This window comes from Silurus aristotelis, assembly GCF_946808225.1.
Source record: "Silurus aristotelis genome assembly, chromosome: 6".
NCBI classification, from domain to species: domain Eukaryota; kingdom Metazoa; phylum Chordata; class Actinopteri; order Siluriformes; family Siluridae; genus Silurus; species Silurus aristotelis.
In genome coordinates, this window is record NC_139579.1 from 28,174,737 (window position 1) to 28,191,285 (window position 16,549).

Consider the following 16,549-nt stretch of genomic DNA (forward strand, 5'->3'; position numbering starts at 1 on the left):
AATCCCCTCTGAATAGGGCTTTAGTCAGAGCAGGCTACTGAAGCACAATGCATGTCTGGGGAATATAACAAATAAAAGACTAAAGTACTATATAAATGTTTTTTTTTTTTGGCAGAATAAAATGAAAAGTAAGAATAGAAAGCACTCCATACTTTATTTTGTGGTGAAAATGTTTGTGAGGTAGGAAGGTAATGACTACACGGAAGACACACTTATCTAAATCATTTCCATTTGAATTGATGTATTGGAACATGCATTAATATAAAATGTCTGTAACAAATCTCACTGGTACCATGCTGGAAGAAAAAGAGACAGATAATTGTGTATTTTCTTTGTTTTGCCCTGGCGCTTTCCCTTCCTGTACTCATGAAGCTGTAGCTGGCGGGTGGGGAAGGTCGATGGTGAAGGACAGGGGGGACGAGAGAGAGGGGGAGAGCTGCCTGTCCCCAGGTATACCACCATCTGGACTTCCCTGGAGAGGTGTGGTAGAAGTCTCCCTGGCATTTAAAATCTAGCAAGGGGTTTCGGCACCACCGTAACAAATCTCACTGGTTCAGCGCTGGAAGAAAGACGGACAGGCAATTCACCAAGCAGAGATTTTATTATTTCACTCCCCCCATGCTTTCTATTCCAGAGGGCTCACCCACACTCTTGCTGTTCTGGACAGAGTTCCCACAGTGTTCCATTTGCGGATCAGGGCGTCTTTTCTCGCCGCCCGCCCGTTTTTTTTACTCTTTAGCCCCTTCCAGAGCTCCTTCGCAGAAGGGCATGCCTTTTTTCTCAGCATTCGACCGCGCTCGGTCATCGTTCATAGACCCTTACGCTCTCCTCTGCTTGGTGTGTCTTTCTTCTCTTTGTTGCCGGAGTGAAACAGAGCGCAATGATCAGTCTCATCAGCTACATGTGTAGTCTCACCGATCGTTTTGTCCGGTTCCGCCCTCCACTCGTGAACCGCTGCCAAAGTCTTATTATGAACTTTAGTAAAAATAATATAAAAAATATATATTTTATAATTTTTATTTTTAGAATTTTATATAATCTGTGCACTTACAGTTACACCGTAATCTGAAAACTAACTCCACTTCCGGAATTTGACCTTCTTTATAAAGTTATACCTATACTATATACCTATGCTATCTAGAAGAAACGCATTAAATCACATTGAATTTCTTTTTGATCTTTCCATTTTTCAGAACAAGAAATAACTTTTTCCACATAAACAACATTTTTTGACAGTTTTCAACAAATTATACATTTGGTCATATACCTAATAAAATGTTTATAATTGAGAAAAATCCTTGTATGTTGTTTATTGTAGAATTGATGCTGTCATGGCAGGACATGAAATAATTTTATAACAATGCATCATCACAATTCATGATTAAAACAATGTAATTCAATAGATTTAAAAAAGTTGTCTTTTAGGAGCAAATTCACAGAGAAATAAAATTTAGTTCTAACAACATGGCAATGATAACCATGTTGCGTATGTAAATCTATGCAGGATTGATTAGAGAAAGTTTCATTTGCATTTCTATCTTTAGGTGAAGGTGAAGAAAAAAGAAACCCAGCAGTCAGTTTGCACAGACTGTGGTATGTCTTATATTAGAGAACCCCACTATTGACCTGGAGTTTCCTGCTTTAAATCGTTCATTACATAACGAGATATGGATTCTCCAGACAGGAGCCAACATGCAAAAATTCCGGTCTAATCAATATACATCACAGTTGCACAGACATTCGAACACAATCACACTAAGCAGCAAAAAACAGCAAGGCGACGTGTTATCCATGTGGTGCAGACCTCGCTCGATCCTGGCGCGCAGCGTTTCATGTCAGGATGATCCAGACGCACAGTCTCTGTAGTCGGGTAATGTACCATATGTTGCTTTGGACAAGAAAAAAAACAAATGTGAATATGTGAAGCTGGGAACATTACCAATTTGGCACAACGAGATACGAATTTTACACCTAAATAAATAGAATTAACTGTTATTGTTCACAAGCGGAAGAAAAGGTGTGAAGACCCAAACATATGTAGCTTGGTATTCGTCAAGTTTCATTTTCTATTCCAAACCAAATAACAGTATTATTTTTTTGACTGCTATATAAAAAGCGACTCACCTGACACACTATAACAACATGCCTACCAGTTATAGCGATATACCAGTCAATCAGAAAACTAACCGATCCAGACTGCTGTCTAGATTTAATTATTTTTATTTATTTAATATTCTTAAATCCGGTTCCCTGGTGGTCTAGTGGTTAGGATGCGGCGCTCTCACCGCTGCGGCCCGGGTTTTATCCCTGGTCAGGGAACCAACCCCAGCCATTAGGGTTGCACAAGCCAGTGCACTCTTAGTGCCGGTCCCAAGCCCGGATAAATGGGGAGGGTTGCGTTAGGAAGGGCATCCAGCGTAAAAACATGTGCCAAATCAAAACATGCGGATCATGAATACGGATGATCCGCTGTGGCGACCCCTAATGGGAGAAGCCGAAAGAAAGTTTTTTATTTACTTTTCTTAAATCAATGGTTGTGGATCGTTTCTTTATCCTGCAAGTTTGCTGGGAAGTTTGGGAGGTGCTAGCTGAGTGGTTAGGACTCTGGAACACAAGTTCAAATTCCAGCACCACCAAGCTGCCACTTCTTTGCCCTTGTGTAAGGACCCTTAACAGCTTGAGTTGCAAGTTGCTCTGGATAAGGGCATCTTATGACACATCAGGTCATGACTTCTTTAGAAAACACCACGAATGTACAATGATGGCTTTAAAAAGAATAAATCACCTATAGTAATATATATATATATATATATATATATATATATATATATATATATATATATATATATATATATATATATATATACAGTGAGGAAAATAAGTATTTGAACACCCTGCTATTTTGCAAGTTCTCCCACTTAGAAATCATGGAGGGGTCTGAAATTGTCATCGTAGGTGCATATCCACTGTGAGAGACATAATCTAAAAAAAAAAATCCAGAAATCACAATATATGATTTTTATACTTTTTATTTGTATGATACAGCTGCAAATAAGTATTTGAACACCTGTCTATCAGCTAGAATTCTGACCCTCAAAGACCTGTTAGTCTGCCTTTAAAATGTCCACCTCCACTACATTTATTATCCTAAATTAAATGCACCTGTTTGAGGTCGTTAGCTGCATAAAGACACCTGTCCACCCCATACAATCAGTAAGAATCCAACTACTAACATGGCCAAGACCAAAGAGCTGTCCAAAGACACTAGAGACAAAATTGTACACCTCCACAAGGCTGGAAAGGGCTACGGGGAAATTGCCAAGCAGCTTGGTGAAAAAAGGTCCACTGTTGGAGCAATCATTAGAAAATGGAAGAAGCTAAACATGACTGTCAATCTCCCTCGGACTGGGGCTCCATGCAAGATCTCACCTCGTGGGGTCTCAATGATCCTAAGGAAGGTGAGAAATCAGCCCAGAACTACATGGGAGGAGCTGGTCAATGACCTGTAAAGAGCTGGGACCACCGTTTCCAAGGTTACTGTTGGTAATACACTAAGACGTCATGGTTTGAAATCATGCATGGCACGGAAGGTTCCCCTGCTTAAACCAGCACATGTCCAGGCACGTCTTAAGTTTGCCAATGACCATTTGGATGATCCAGAGGAGTCATGGGAGAAAGTCATGTGGTCAGATGCGACCAAAATAGAACTTTTGGGTCATAATTCCACTAAACGTGTTTGGAGGAAGAAGAATGATTAGTACCATCCCAAGAACACCATCCCTACTGTGAAGCATGGGGGTGGTAGTATCATGCTTTGGGGGTGTTTTTTTGCACATGGGACAGGACGACTGCACTGTATTAAGAAGAGGATGACCGGGGCCATGTATTGCGAGATTTTGGGGAACAACCTCCTTCCCTCAGTTAGAGCATTGAAGATGGGTCGAGGCTGGGTCTTCCAACATGACAATGACCTGAAGCACACAGCCAGGATAACCAAGGAGTGGCTCTGTGGGAAACATATCAAGGTTCTGGTGTGGCCTAGCCAGTCTCCAGACCTAAACCCAATAGAGAATCTTTGGAGGGAGCTCAAACTCTGTGTTTCTCAGCGACAGGCCAGAAACCTGACTGATCTAGAGAAGATCTGTGTGGAGGAGTGGGCCAAAATCCCTCCTGCAGTGTGTGCAAACCTGGGGAAAACCTAGAGGAAACGTTTGACGTCAAACAAATGCTACTGTACCAAATATTAACATTGACTTTCTCAGGTGTTCAAATACTTATTTGCAGCTGTATCATACAAATAAATAGTTTAAAAATCATACATTGTGATTTCTGGATTTTTTTTTTTAGATTATGTCTCTCACAAAGGACATGCACCTACGATGACAATTTCAGACCCCTCCATGATTTCTAAGTGGGAGAACTTGCAAAATAGCAGGGTGTTCAAATACTTATTTTCCTCACTGTATATATATATATATAACCTATATTCTTAATAATAATAATAATAATATTAATATGTGCCTATAATAATGCCTGGTTTGTGGCATTGAGTCTTAAAGGCATATACGGTTGCTCTCTATATTTGCACCAGGTCTCTGAAGAACTTTTGCTTCTGGAAAATGTATTGCAACATGGCTTTTGATAGAATATATCAACTTCATTAAAGAAATGCTGCCTGGTTTGTGGCATTGAGTCTCGGTGGCATTAGATTAGAAGGTCATGAGTTCAAATCCACTGGATAAGGGTGTTTGGAAAAAGGCATAAATGCAGTATGATTACAAATTTGTTTGTTTTAGCAGTCTAATTGGTTAGAAGATGATGTTCGAACTTATTTTGGTGTTTTTAATAAAAAGCTTTACTTTTCTACAGCTTTTGGAAGCTCAGCTCATGCTTTTCTGCTCAGCATGTTTGTAAAGATGGGTTATTTGAGTTATGTACCGTATTTTTCGGACTATAAACCGCTACTTTTTTCCTACAATTTGAACCCCGCGGCTTAAACAACAAAGTACATTTATGAATTTTTCCTGGGTTTTTCCCGGTTTCACAAACTTCAAGCCAAAAAACTGAACCCCATAACATTAGACCAATGAAATTTTCGAATGGAAACAAAAAAACGCACCTCACCTGTGTTCTGAGCTGCATGGCATCGGGAGAAAAAAACTTTTTATTTAAACGCACGACGATGCCAAAAGATAAACTCCCGAGAGAAATAGTTGTGAAAGGAAGGAGGAAGACAGTGAACAATGACTTTCTTGGTCGGCTACTGTTTAGATACAAGCCGTTGTAACGCGTTAAGTCTGGGTGAAGGGAGAGCTCACTAACTCCAGTTACAACAGAAATCATATAAGCCTAAAAGAAGCGCAACATATTTCACCCGTTACACCGTGTGTAACGTGTCTTTTGTTAAAGCCTGTGTAAAGTACTTTAGGCTTATTTATGTTAAAAATTAAAATATTTGTAAAATTCAGTGGGTGCGGCTTATACATGGGGGCGCTTTATAGTCTTGAAATTACATTAGCCTTCTTGTCAGCTTGTGCCAGTCTGTTTATTTACCGGTCATTCAACAAGCCCCTTAAACTAGGGATACTTGCTTGGTTGGTTGTTACACTGTGTGTAAGAAAATTCAGAAGATTCTACCATGCAATTGTCAAATCACTCCCCATCTCCCCTCCAGTGTGTGATGCATCCTGTATGATTTTGTGACATGACTGGCTGAATGGATGATGTTATGTTAACAAAGGACAGGTGCACAGGTGTTGCTAATAAAGTGGACACCCAGTACATACTCCAGTTTTTTCAAGTCGTTTGTACAGATGTCAGTGTTAATTTGTACAATGAAATGCTTAAATAAGGCTGCAGGCAAAATTCAGCAAATATTAAAGATTAAACAATATTAACCAGTAAAAAGAAGAGGAATAGTAATAATGAGTATTATGTAATAGTAATAATGAATATGAACTTATACACTTAAACAAACACACACACACACACACACACACACACACACACACACACACACACACACACACACACACACACACACACCTAGCAGGTGCTGAAATCAGCATCTGTGCTTTTGTGATGTGTATACTGTGTGCACACACAAATATGTGTGTGTATGTGTGAGTCTTTGAGTGTGTGTATGAGTGCATGTGTTCGGTCCACATCACAAATGGTTACCATAGCAACCCCAGCACAACCACCCGTGGAATTCCAACTCTGATTTAACTCTCACATACAGGATCACTGCTCCTGGCTTTTTCCCTCTTCAGAACCTGTCTCACTTCTTTCCTGTCTGTGTATATTTCTTTATCTACCTCCTCACTTAATTCTTTCTCTTGTTGTCTCTCTGTCTGTCTATGTTGCTCTCTCTTCCTATCCCCATCTCGCTATCCTTCTCTCTGAACAACCTGTCTCTCTGTCTTCCCTTCTGTTCCTTTCTTAATCTTTCGTTTTTTTCAACCTGTCCCTTTTTCCTTTTCTTTCCTTTTCAAAAAAATCCACACATTCACATGTTGGTTGTGTGTGTGTGTGTGTGTGTGTGTGTGTGTGTGTGTGTGTGTGTGTGTGTGTGTGTGTGTGTGTGTTCACAATTGTAATCTAAAGTGTCGATAGTCCCCTAACACCCCTGGTGGCCACTTCCTTTCATCTTTTTCCTCTGTGATTGACCCTCTTTAAGAGAGAGAGAGAGAGAAAGAGAGAGAGAGAGAGAGAGAGAGAGAGAGAGAGAGAGAGAGAGAGAGAGAGAGAGAGAGAGAGGCCTGTGAGAACCTGGAAGATAGAGTGAGTAAACAGAGAGATGAGCAAACACACCTTCACTGGAAGGCCATCACTCTGAGGTCATCTATTTCCCATCCGAGCCATAAAACACTGTTCACTGCCTATAATTCACCCACAACGCTCTCAGTGTTAGTAAACACAGTGCTGATAAGATCACTGCTGCCACACACACACACACACACACACACACACACACACACACACACACACACTCCTTATAGCATCACACATATGCACATTCATTCATTCTCACATACACACATTTAATCAGTCACATATTTAAACACATACATTTATACTTTTATTTATTTACTTATACTTATACTGACATGCATACATACACACCCACCTACTACTTATACCTTTACACATGCTCAGTAACTCACTCACTCATTCCTACACACACACACACACACACACACACACACACACACACACACACACACACACACACACACACACACACACACACACACACACACACACACACACACACACACACACAGAGGTCACTGCTAGAAATAGCAATGCCAGGAATCATGAATCAGGTGTGCTGTATGTCATTACTCCCCTGGATCAGCCCCCAAACCCAGGGTTCCAGAACTTCACACAAACATCATAACATACCAGACTGTAACGATTGTACACAATAAAACACCTGGGGGACCTGCTGTTATATCAGTTTTATGATTGTTATACAGCCTGACTGAAATATATAGTATGAAGTGCCTAATTCTTCTATTAGCACAGTGATTTTTTATTGAGTGTTTAAGTGAGTGTTCATTTTTATAAAAAAATTAAAATAAAAGCATTTATTGTTGAGTAAACTTCCTTTGGTCACTTACATTCAAAGCTTTACAGAGTCGCTCACTTACTTTTTTCCCCTCTCTGTTAAAAAAGCATGAAAATCTTTCCAGTGAAAAAAAAAAATGTGTAAATTTAAATGAAATTATATGAACCAAAGTTTGTGGAAACCTTACTTTAAGATTCAAATGTGCTTTTTGAGCATCCTTTTTAACCTTCACACAAGATGTTCCACTAGATTTTGGAGTGTGTTTCTGGAGATTTGTGCTCATTCAATCACAAGGGTGGTAATAAAGTCAGGTACTGATGAAGGTGAGGAGGTCTGGGGTGCAGTCGGTGTTCAAATTCATCCCAAAGGTGTTCAGTAGAGTTGAGATCAGAGCTCTATAGCAGGCCACTCAAGATCTTCCAGTCCAACCCATATAAAGCATATCTTCATGAAGCTGCTTTGTGTACAGGGGGAATCATCATGCTGAAACGGGTTTGGGTCTCCTAGTTTAAGTGAAGGGAAGTTTGGAAAACGCAAATAAAAACTTAAATTTGTAGATAAATTTGCTACTCAAAAAGCAATCAGCACTGCCATCAGAGCTATCATGATAGGAAATGAATCAACATCTGCCCAGTCTGAAAATGAGTTCAGTGGCACTGGGGTAAAATAACTGTAGGTTATTTTTCCCTGCACACACACACACACACACACACACACACACACACACACACACACACACACACACACAACTGCCTAATTCTCAAGCATACGAATGGAACAGCGCTGGTAGGGCTGTCTGTCAAATGTCTAAAATGTTAATTAAGATATAAAAATTAATTTTACTTTGATAAAAACTTCTTCGAAATAACATTACGGATCCTAATGAAACTTACTACATTGTTTCTTATTAGATGTTAGATGCACGATAAAAATTATTTTCAAAGTAGTTTGCCCTGTATCAGTACTACAAAGGGGTAGTACGTTATTTGTTGACGTTACGTTCTGATCTCTGATCATCCAGTCCTGCTCAGTGCTTACTGCTTATTGCCATATTGCTTAGCGTTCTGCCTTCCGTAGCGAAGCACAGGTACTTTCAGCTAGTCTTCAATAAAGTATGATATACAGACCACCATGAACGAGTCCACAGGGCAATATTGCCCTCTAGTGGCTGTATTTAAGTACCGATAAAGTAGTTAAGTGAATGTTGGTCTGTGTGTATAATCCATCTTTGTAAATTCCTTACTGACGTTATGCTTTATAATTATTTGCAAGCATTTTTTTAAATACAAATTCTGGGTGGTGCTTACATGTTTCCATATCCATGCATATTACAAGCAAAATATAACTAATATATTTCTTGGTATTTCTTAGTTTACATTCAGGGAAGTCTGAGTAAGGTTTATACTGTATACTATGCTCTATGAGTCAAGTCAAGTGGCTCAATTGGTTTTTTAACCATATACAGTACAGTTTACTATCAAACGAAGCAACATAAAGGGATAATTGGGAAATAAACATTTATGTGCCACGGAGCAGATAATTTAACTGCCTAATTCCTTTTATGGGTGGAAATTTCACTACTTATCGAAATAGCTACTCTACTGAAGGAGAAATGGGCACAGGACCTGAAAGAAATATCTGGTAGTGAATACTTTTGCTTTATTCCTAATTTATCCAGGTAAAATTTGGAATGTGAACACAATTTTGTAAGCAAATAGAAAACAAATGAGTGGGATTGTAGTCTTGTTGGTATTTGAGGTTCTGTATTTCTAAGTTTTGTATTGGAGAGCCTTGAATCTGCTCTGTTACATTATAATAAGATGATGGGGAGACATAATTACATTCAAAGATCTCAGTCTACTATTGGTAGCTGTTTTAAATTCATAATTATTAATATCATTCACCTTTGGGAACAGTAGCTTAGTGGTTAATAGGCTTGAGGTTAAATCCTGGCACCACCATCCTGCCGATGCCGATGCTTGAGCAAGACCAACTTAACTACTAAGTTGTAAGTCTCTTTGGAAAAAGGTGTCTGCCAACTGCCATAAATGTAATATTATTATTGTGATGTTATATTTCACACTTCAAATTCCTTTTTCCTGAAATGTCCAAAAATCCATTTTTTTTCTTATCGTATTAAATGGTAACATTAAATGGTTGGGAACAGATAATAATGCATGAAATATTGTACTGAGTCAGTGTCATAAATGAGACGTTCCTGCAGTATAAATGCTTGTTCCGAAAATACGCTTAATGTCATAAATTTCAAGGAAAATAATATGAGGAGCCCATTCGGATAGATTTGCGAAGCTGGAAACAGTGATGAGAAGTCGTCATATTAGTGTATGAGGAACAGTAAGAGTGTAAAAAGAATTTTCCAGGTGTTTAACACTTCTATTTAAAGTTTAGGAGCAACTTTTTTTATATAAAGTGGCAGTCAGAAAATCTGCCTTTTGAAAGGTCAGTTCAGTGAAGAGGAAATGACACAGGATGTGAAAGAATTTCATTTTTTAAATAGTGTATACATTTTTGCTCTTAGGCGCAAAAGCCATAAGCCTTAGACTTGTAAGCCAATAAAAAACCAAATGAATCGGATTGTGGTCACTGCTCCATTCAGTCTGATTTAATTAACTAGTGCTGATAGGGATTTCTTTAAAGTAGCACTTTATTCATCCCTGTTTTCTTTCTTTTCTTCTTTAGAATATGCCTGGACTGCATAATGGATTCCAACAGCACAGAGCCTGGTCAATACTTGCACATTGGCAGTCTGGGGCCACCAGTTTACTCACAATCCTCTCCATGGCCACTACTTCAGAGCATGGCTGACACCAACACCTCGTTGCTGCAGAGCTTTCTGAACGTCAGCAGTGTTCATGTGGTCAACAGTAGTGAAGGAGGACTGGAGAGCAAGTACGACCCTTTAGGTGGCCATTCGTTGTGGCAGGTCATTCTCATTGTCCTGTTCACAGGATTGCTGTCCCTCATCACCATCATCGGCAACATCCTAGTCATCGTCTCATTCAAAGTCAACCGGCAGCTCAAGTCTGTCAACAATTACTTCCTGCTCAGTCTGGCCTTTGCTGACCTCATCATAGGGGTCATTTCTATGAACCTTTACACAGCATATATTGTAATGGGGCAGTGGGCCATGGGAAACTGGGCGTGCGATTTCTGGTTGGCAATCGACTATGTAGCCAGCAATGCTTCGGTCATGAATCTGCTGGTGATCAGCTTTGACCGGTACTTCTCCATTACACGCCCACTGTCATATCGCGCCAAACGTACTACCAAGCGGGCAGTTATGATGATTGGACTAGCGTGGCTAGTATCTTTGATCCTCTGGGCACCGGCCATCTTGTTTTGGCAGTACTTCGTGGGTGAGAGGACAGTTCCGCCTGACAAGTGTTACATCCAGTTTCTCTCTGAGCCAATTATTACGTTTTGTACAGCTATGGCAGCTTTTTATTTTCCTGTCACCATTATGAGTGTCCTATATTGGAGGATTTATAAAGAGACTGAAAACCGCTCCCGAGAACTTGCAGGACTTCAAGGCTCGGGAGGACGTCTAGGGGCAGCAGACCGGCCTCATTTCCGTATCTCTGCCTCACGGGCGAGCTCTAAAAGCTGCCACAGCTCCGAGCTGAACCAGTCCGCACAGAGACAAAGGTCCTTGCTAGGACTTCCAGGTCACTGTTGGAAGTGGAGGTCTGCTGGTACAGCTGGGACAAAAGGTAAAAATGAGGTGGACCAGAGTAGCTGTGACAGCTGGAACAACAATGACACTGCTGATCATTCTGGCTCATCTGATGATGAGGAGAGTGCACCACCTACAACACGTGCTATCTTCTCTATCGTTCTGAGTCTACCAGGCATGCGGGCAGCTGTGAACTCCCAAATCAAGTCTTCTGAGGAATTGGGCACTTCCGAGGAAGACCCACTACAAGGAACAGCAGAAAGCAGCACTAAGAATGACATGAGTCTTTCATGTTCTGTCAGAAACGGCAAAAGGCGCTTTGCGGATAACATTGGCAACGTACAGTCCGTGTCTGCCGTTCAGGTGACAGGCACAAGCATCGATCAAACCCATACTAGCGCCAACAAATCTGCCTCCACTCCTATATCTTTTAAAGAGGCAGCACTGGCTAAGCGTTTTGTCTCACGCGCAAGGACGCAGATCACTAAACGTAAGCGCATGTCACTAGTGAAAGAAAAGAAAGCTGCACAGACTCTCAGTGCTATTCTTTTCGCTTTCATCATAACTTGGACACCTTACAACATTATGGTGCTCGTCAACACGTTCTGTAACGGTTGCATCCCGGAATCCCTGTGGGCACTTGGCTACTGGCTGTGCTACGTTAACAGCACGGTTAACCCAATGTGCTATGCTCTGTGCAACAAGACGTTCCGCACCACATTCAAAATGATCCTGCTATGTCGATGGAACGAGAAGAAAAGCAAGCAAAGCTTTCAGCAAAAAGAGTCTGTCCGTTTACACAGAAGTATCCCTGGGGACTCACCGTAGCATAACCAGCCTGAAAACTATGCTAACATGGAGGAAATACTACAAATGAAGTCACACTGAGTCTATCGACTCAGATTTTAAGCCAAAACTTTGGGTTTGGCTTCGAATCTTGATTTTACAACGAAATCTTTGCTTTTCTGTGAGAATGTTTTAGAAAGAAGTAATAAACCTGGAGTCAAACGCTAACAATGACCATGAACTCAGTATCTATCGGTCAATAAAGTAACTCATTGTTTTTAGGATCCATTTCAGTGAACTGCATGAGTATTTCAGGGATGGAATTTGACTGTTTCTGTATTCATTCATAAAAAATAAAGAACAATATTATGTGTAACTCAAGTTGAAGCGATTTATCTGTATGTAGATTTTGGCTGTTTTTAGTGCACTTGTGAAAGAAGGTCTTGCAACATCGTAAGATCTCGGTGTATTAATGTTCTTGTGTAAACTGTAAATCGCAATTGAAAAAGAGGGTCGAATTTTCAATTTCCTCAGAAACCTGACTCTGGTAGGCTGTTGAGCGTGATTATTGTTTACACGACAGGTATTTCTCTAGCTGTTATTTCTTTTTTCTTTTTTTGCCATTTTAATAATTTTGTTCCTTGTGCGGTAAACAAACAACCACAAAGTACATACTGGGGTAATTATTTTTAAAATCCTAATATCTTTCTTATGTATGGGTGATGACATCATTTAAATGCAGTTGATTATACTGATTATGAGAATGTGGGTCCAGCTGTTGCTTTGGTTCGTTGTGAAACTATCTGCTTACTATTTTTGGTAGTCATCCTGCCAGTTTATATATAGAAAAAAATATCCTGGTTATTCCACATGAATAGTTCTTAAATCCAGTGTAGCTATTGCTAAGTGTTTGTGTTGCTATGTAAGGTTTTAATCTCATTAGTGCACAGACTAAATAAATAATATAATATAATAATGATTTCCATTTAGGTTAGTTAGAAAGGCAGGTCAGCTTTACTGGTTATAATTTAATCTCGGAAACTCAAAAAAAATAAATAAATAAATAAATAAAATAAAAAAGAGTACTGCAGTGCCCCCTATTGGACATCGGTGAGTAATGCTTTGCTAATTTTTTACTAGAATTGCTGAAGAACAGTATTGTTTTTCCTCTAATCCCTAAAACTACACTTGTTTAACATTCACCCCAATGCAGTTAATGAACCAACCCAACCCTTTGCTGTCCAAAGATTTTGCTTTGGACAACAAAAAAAGCTACATGCAAAACTTTAATTTGTTGGTTTGATTGGAAAGTCAAGCCTTCAATAAATTAAACGCTCTTTCCTTCTTGTTGCTATATTATTTTTTTTGTATCTATTTTAACTTTTTTGTTCATTGTTTTCCAGGTTGTGTAATTAATTCTTTTTTTTTTTTTTATTGCAAACAATGTTGTAAATTGTAAACAATAATATAAAGTATATATATGTAGTGATTTTCTGGTATCCTCTTATAGTTAATAAAGCAAAAATGCAACTTGTCATCTTTTTGAAACTGAGAAAGCACAATCTCCTCTGTCCTAAAAAAAAAAATTCCAGTTACAGAAAAACAGTTACAGCTTTAATTCTGACTGTTCCTACGCACTGACGCTGGAGACTCCTTTCACAAATGTAAATAAACTTGTCATTACAAAAAAATCTTAACAATGTTTTCTCTTTTTTAATGATTCAGTTATTAGACCATATTTGTTTGATTTTGTCTCATATCTCCCACCCGAAGCCCTGTGAATTAGCTGTACCTATTGAAACAATTTTCTTCTTTATTATGGACAATTGCCTTCTATCCTATCAACTTGTTAGATAAACTTGTTCTAGCAGCACTTGTGTACATTTTTCTTTATTGGATGTAAAAACTGGTGTATTGCTGGCATTTTAGAATGAATCAAGCTTATTATGTAAGGTTTTTTTCCCCTCAGAATAAAATCCACATTTTGAGATTAAGCCCAAAGCCTAGTGTTATTCATATGTGTGAAATATTAGTGTGGAATCAGTGAATCTGTGTGTGTGTGTGTGTGTGTGTGTGTGTGTGTGTGTGTGTGTGTGTGTGTGTGTGTGTGTTTGAAAAAAAAAAATTTTCAAGCTGCTGTAATAGAAGAGACCATGTGATGTGAAGCTTTCCTTCATGTGACCAAAGAACAAGCTCACTAAAAGGAGCATCACAAAGACTTTTTGTGTTTAGATTCCATTTGTCCCAGAAGGTCTTGTTCTCGTCTTTCTTTCTTTCCCTGAAGTGAAGGTATGGGCTTTCAGTCAGCTATCTAAAACTGTGAGTTGGTCTTGTTTTATTCCCTATAGGTTTATATACAGACAGACAGACAGACAGACAGACAGACAGACAGACAGACAGACAGACAGATAGATAGATAGATAGATAGATAGATAGATAGATAGATAGATAGATAGATAGATAGATAGATAGATTAACAGAAGTTAATTAGGCTTAAATTAGTTAAAGCTTAAATGTTTCTAATTATTGAACATGAATGTCAAGCTGTTTTAGAATATTAGTAAGATATGTTATATCTATGTGCTTAGTGCTGTCATGTATGTATGGCAGGTGATACACTGCGATTTTCGTTTAGACCTTTAATGGACAAGCATGAAAAAGTTTTTAAAAACAGCCAGGCATCATGTCAACATGATATCACTAGTGTCCATTTAATTAAAATAAATATAATGATAATTTTCTGAATGTTGCAGGTATTTTTTTTACATTTATGTATGTATACACTAAATTCTAAATTCTGATTGGTCAAAAGGTGTTGATTTATTGTTTTATACCAGCAGCTTTGGTATTACTTTACATCCGCAAAATAAATTGCTACATCAATGCACATGCTCTGGTATATTTTTATTTCTATATTTGCTTCGAGAGATTGGCAGACATGGTGTATGGCAGATTGTGTATTGTATAATACAATATTGTGTATTGGTGTATGGCAGATTGTGTGTATTGGTGTATGGCAGATTGTGTATTGTCTAAAATGAATACTAGACTGGATGAAGAAAGATAGACAGGTTGTTTTTATTTTTTAATTATGTATTTATTTGTTTATTTTTGATAAGGGGAAAGACTGGTCACAGGAACTAATTTGCTTTACAATATTAAATGAACATGTGCTACAAAGCTAAAGAGAAAACCTCCATTATTATATAGGTTTCTATTCCTTACACACTCTGTTCCCGTTGTTGCCTTCGAGGAGACACTTTAAACATCCACGGCCGAGCAAAAATGTGTAACAATTCCCATTCGTTCCAACTACCATCAACATTTTCAAAGCTGAGTCAGGAATATGAGTGGGTGTCGATGTGTAATCCATTTCTATGTACATATGGGATGTGTTTGACATTTTAATGTAAATGTGTTATACAGTTAATTTATTTTGACTTGTGTTTTTTTTTTTTATATGCATTTTGTAAGGTTTTGTTTGTATTGCTTGGTGAAGCCAAAGGCAAATTTGGAAAATGATAATAAAAAATTAATTACTGTGGTAAAGAAGTATAACATTTTCCAGAATGTGTGATTCTAATCGAAACTATTATTATCACACTACCACATTGTTGCTTAATTTCCTATAACAACACATCCCTTATATGTTTACTTCATTAAATGTTATGACACTACAGATGGACTACTGTGAAACCTCTTAGCTTTTTTAAGCCAAAAGGCAAAGCATGTATTACTCATTGATAAACAATTTTGTATTTACAAGCCACATTTAATCATGTAATGGTGTAGTATTTGACATGGGTATTATTCATATGTATGATATCTGCATTAAACAAATTGCCAAGTTATTCAAGCAACCTAATATGCTCACATGATGTGCACACACACACACACACAAACACACACACAAACTCATGAGCCATAAAATCCTTTCGAACCTTCCTAATTTTAGAGCCCAGTACAAATTACCAAACATTACAAACTTCATGTCTATGTTATAGCCTCAATTTCTATTCAGTCTTTTTACCAGTTAAGTCTGGCTCTCTGCATTAAAATTTGTGTTTGAATGGAATCAAGACCAGCATGAATGAGGTTTTCTGACTTTCGCATGGGGCTTTCATATGCCATTCATGTGACTTGCTCTTGTTTTTGTTTCAAAGGAAACGACAGATAAACCCAGGCATTACAGTCTCCACTGTATTTCTTTTTCCTTTGTCCTCAAGGATTGACTCGGAAAAGCGTTTCTCAGGTCGGTGTTAATCTTCAATGACACCTCTGTAAAAAGCAGAGAGGAATTAAAGTGTCACCGTACGTTAGTAATACTGTAATAATATGAAATGGGGTGGTTTTTACATATTTCAATTCATTTTACAATATATTTTCTTCTTCCTATAACAGACAGACAGACATACAGACAGACAGACAGACAGACAGACAGACAGACAGACAGACAGATAGATAGATAGATAGATAGATAGATAGATAGATAGATA

The 16,549-nt window shown here is 38.4% G+C and overlaps 2 protein-coding genes across 13 annotated transcripts in view; both read left to right on the forward strand.

Moving 5' to 3' along the window:
- Positions 1-14,041, forward strand: part of chrm3a (cholinergic receptor, muscarinic 3a) — a 184,547-nt gene extending 170,506 nt beyond the window's left edge. For all 5 annotated transcript variants that reach the window (XM_083544693.1, XM_083544696.1, XM_083544695.1 and 2 more), the window contains one exon: positions 10,274-14,041. In XM_083544693.1, the coding sequence (XP_083400819.1) occupies positions 10,293-12,095 (1,803 nt within the window). In that variant the 5' untranslated portion in view covers positions 10,274-10,292 and the 3' untranslated portion in view covers positions 12,096-14,041. The remainder of the gene's footprint in view (positions 1-10,273) is intronic.
- Positions 14,042-14,239: 198 nt separating this feature from the next.
- fmn2a (formin 2a) overlaps positions 14,240-16,549 on the forward strand; it is a 52,260-nt gene continuing 49,950 nt past the window's right edge. For 6 of the 8 annotated variants that reach the window (XR_014534086.1, XR_014534087.1, XR_014534088.1 and 3 more), the window contains exons 1-2: positions 14,240-14,372; positions 16,217-16,305. The gene's annotated coding sequence lies outside the window, so the exon portion shown is untranslated. The remainder of the gene's footprint in view (positions 14,373-16,216; positions 16,306-16,549) is intronic. The other 2 variants (XM_083544520.1, XM_083544521.1) reach the window with 2 other exon arrangements.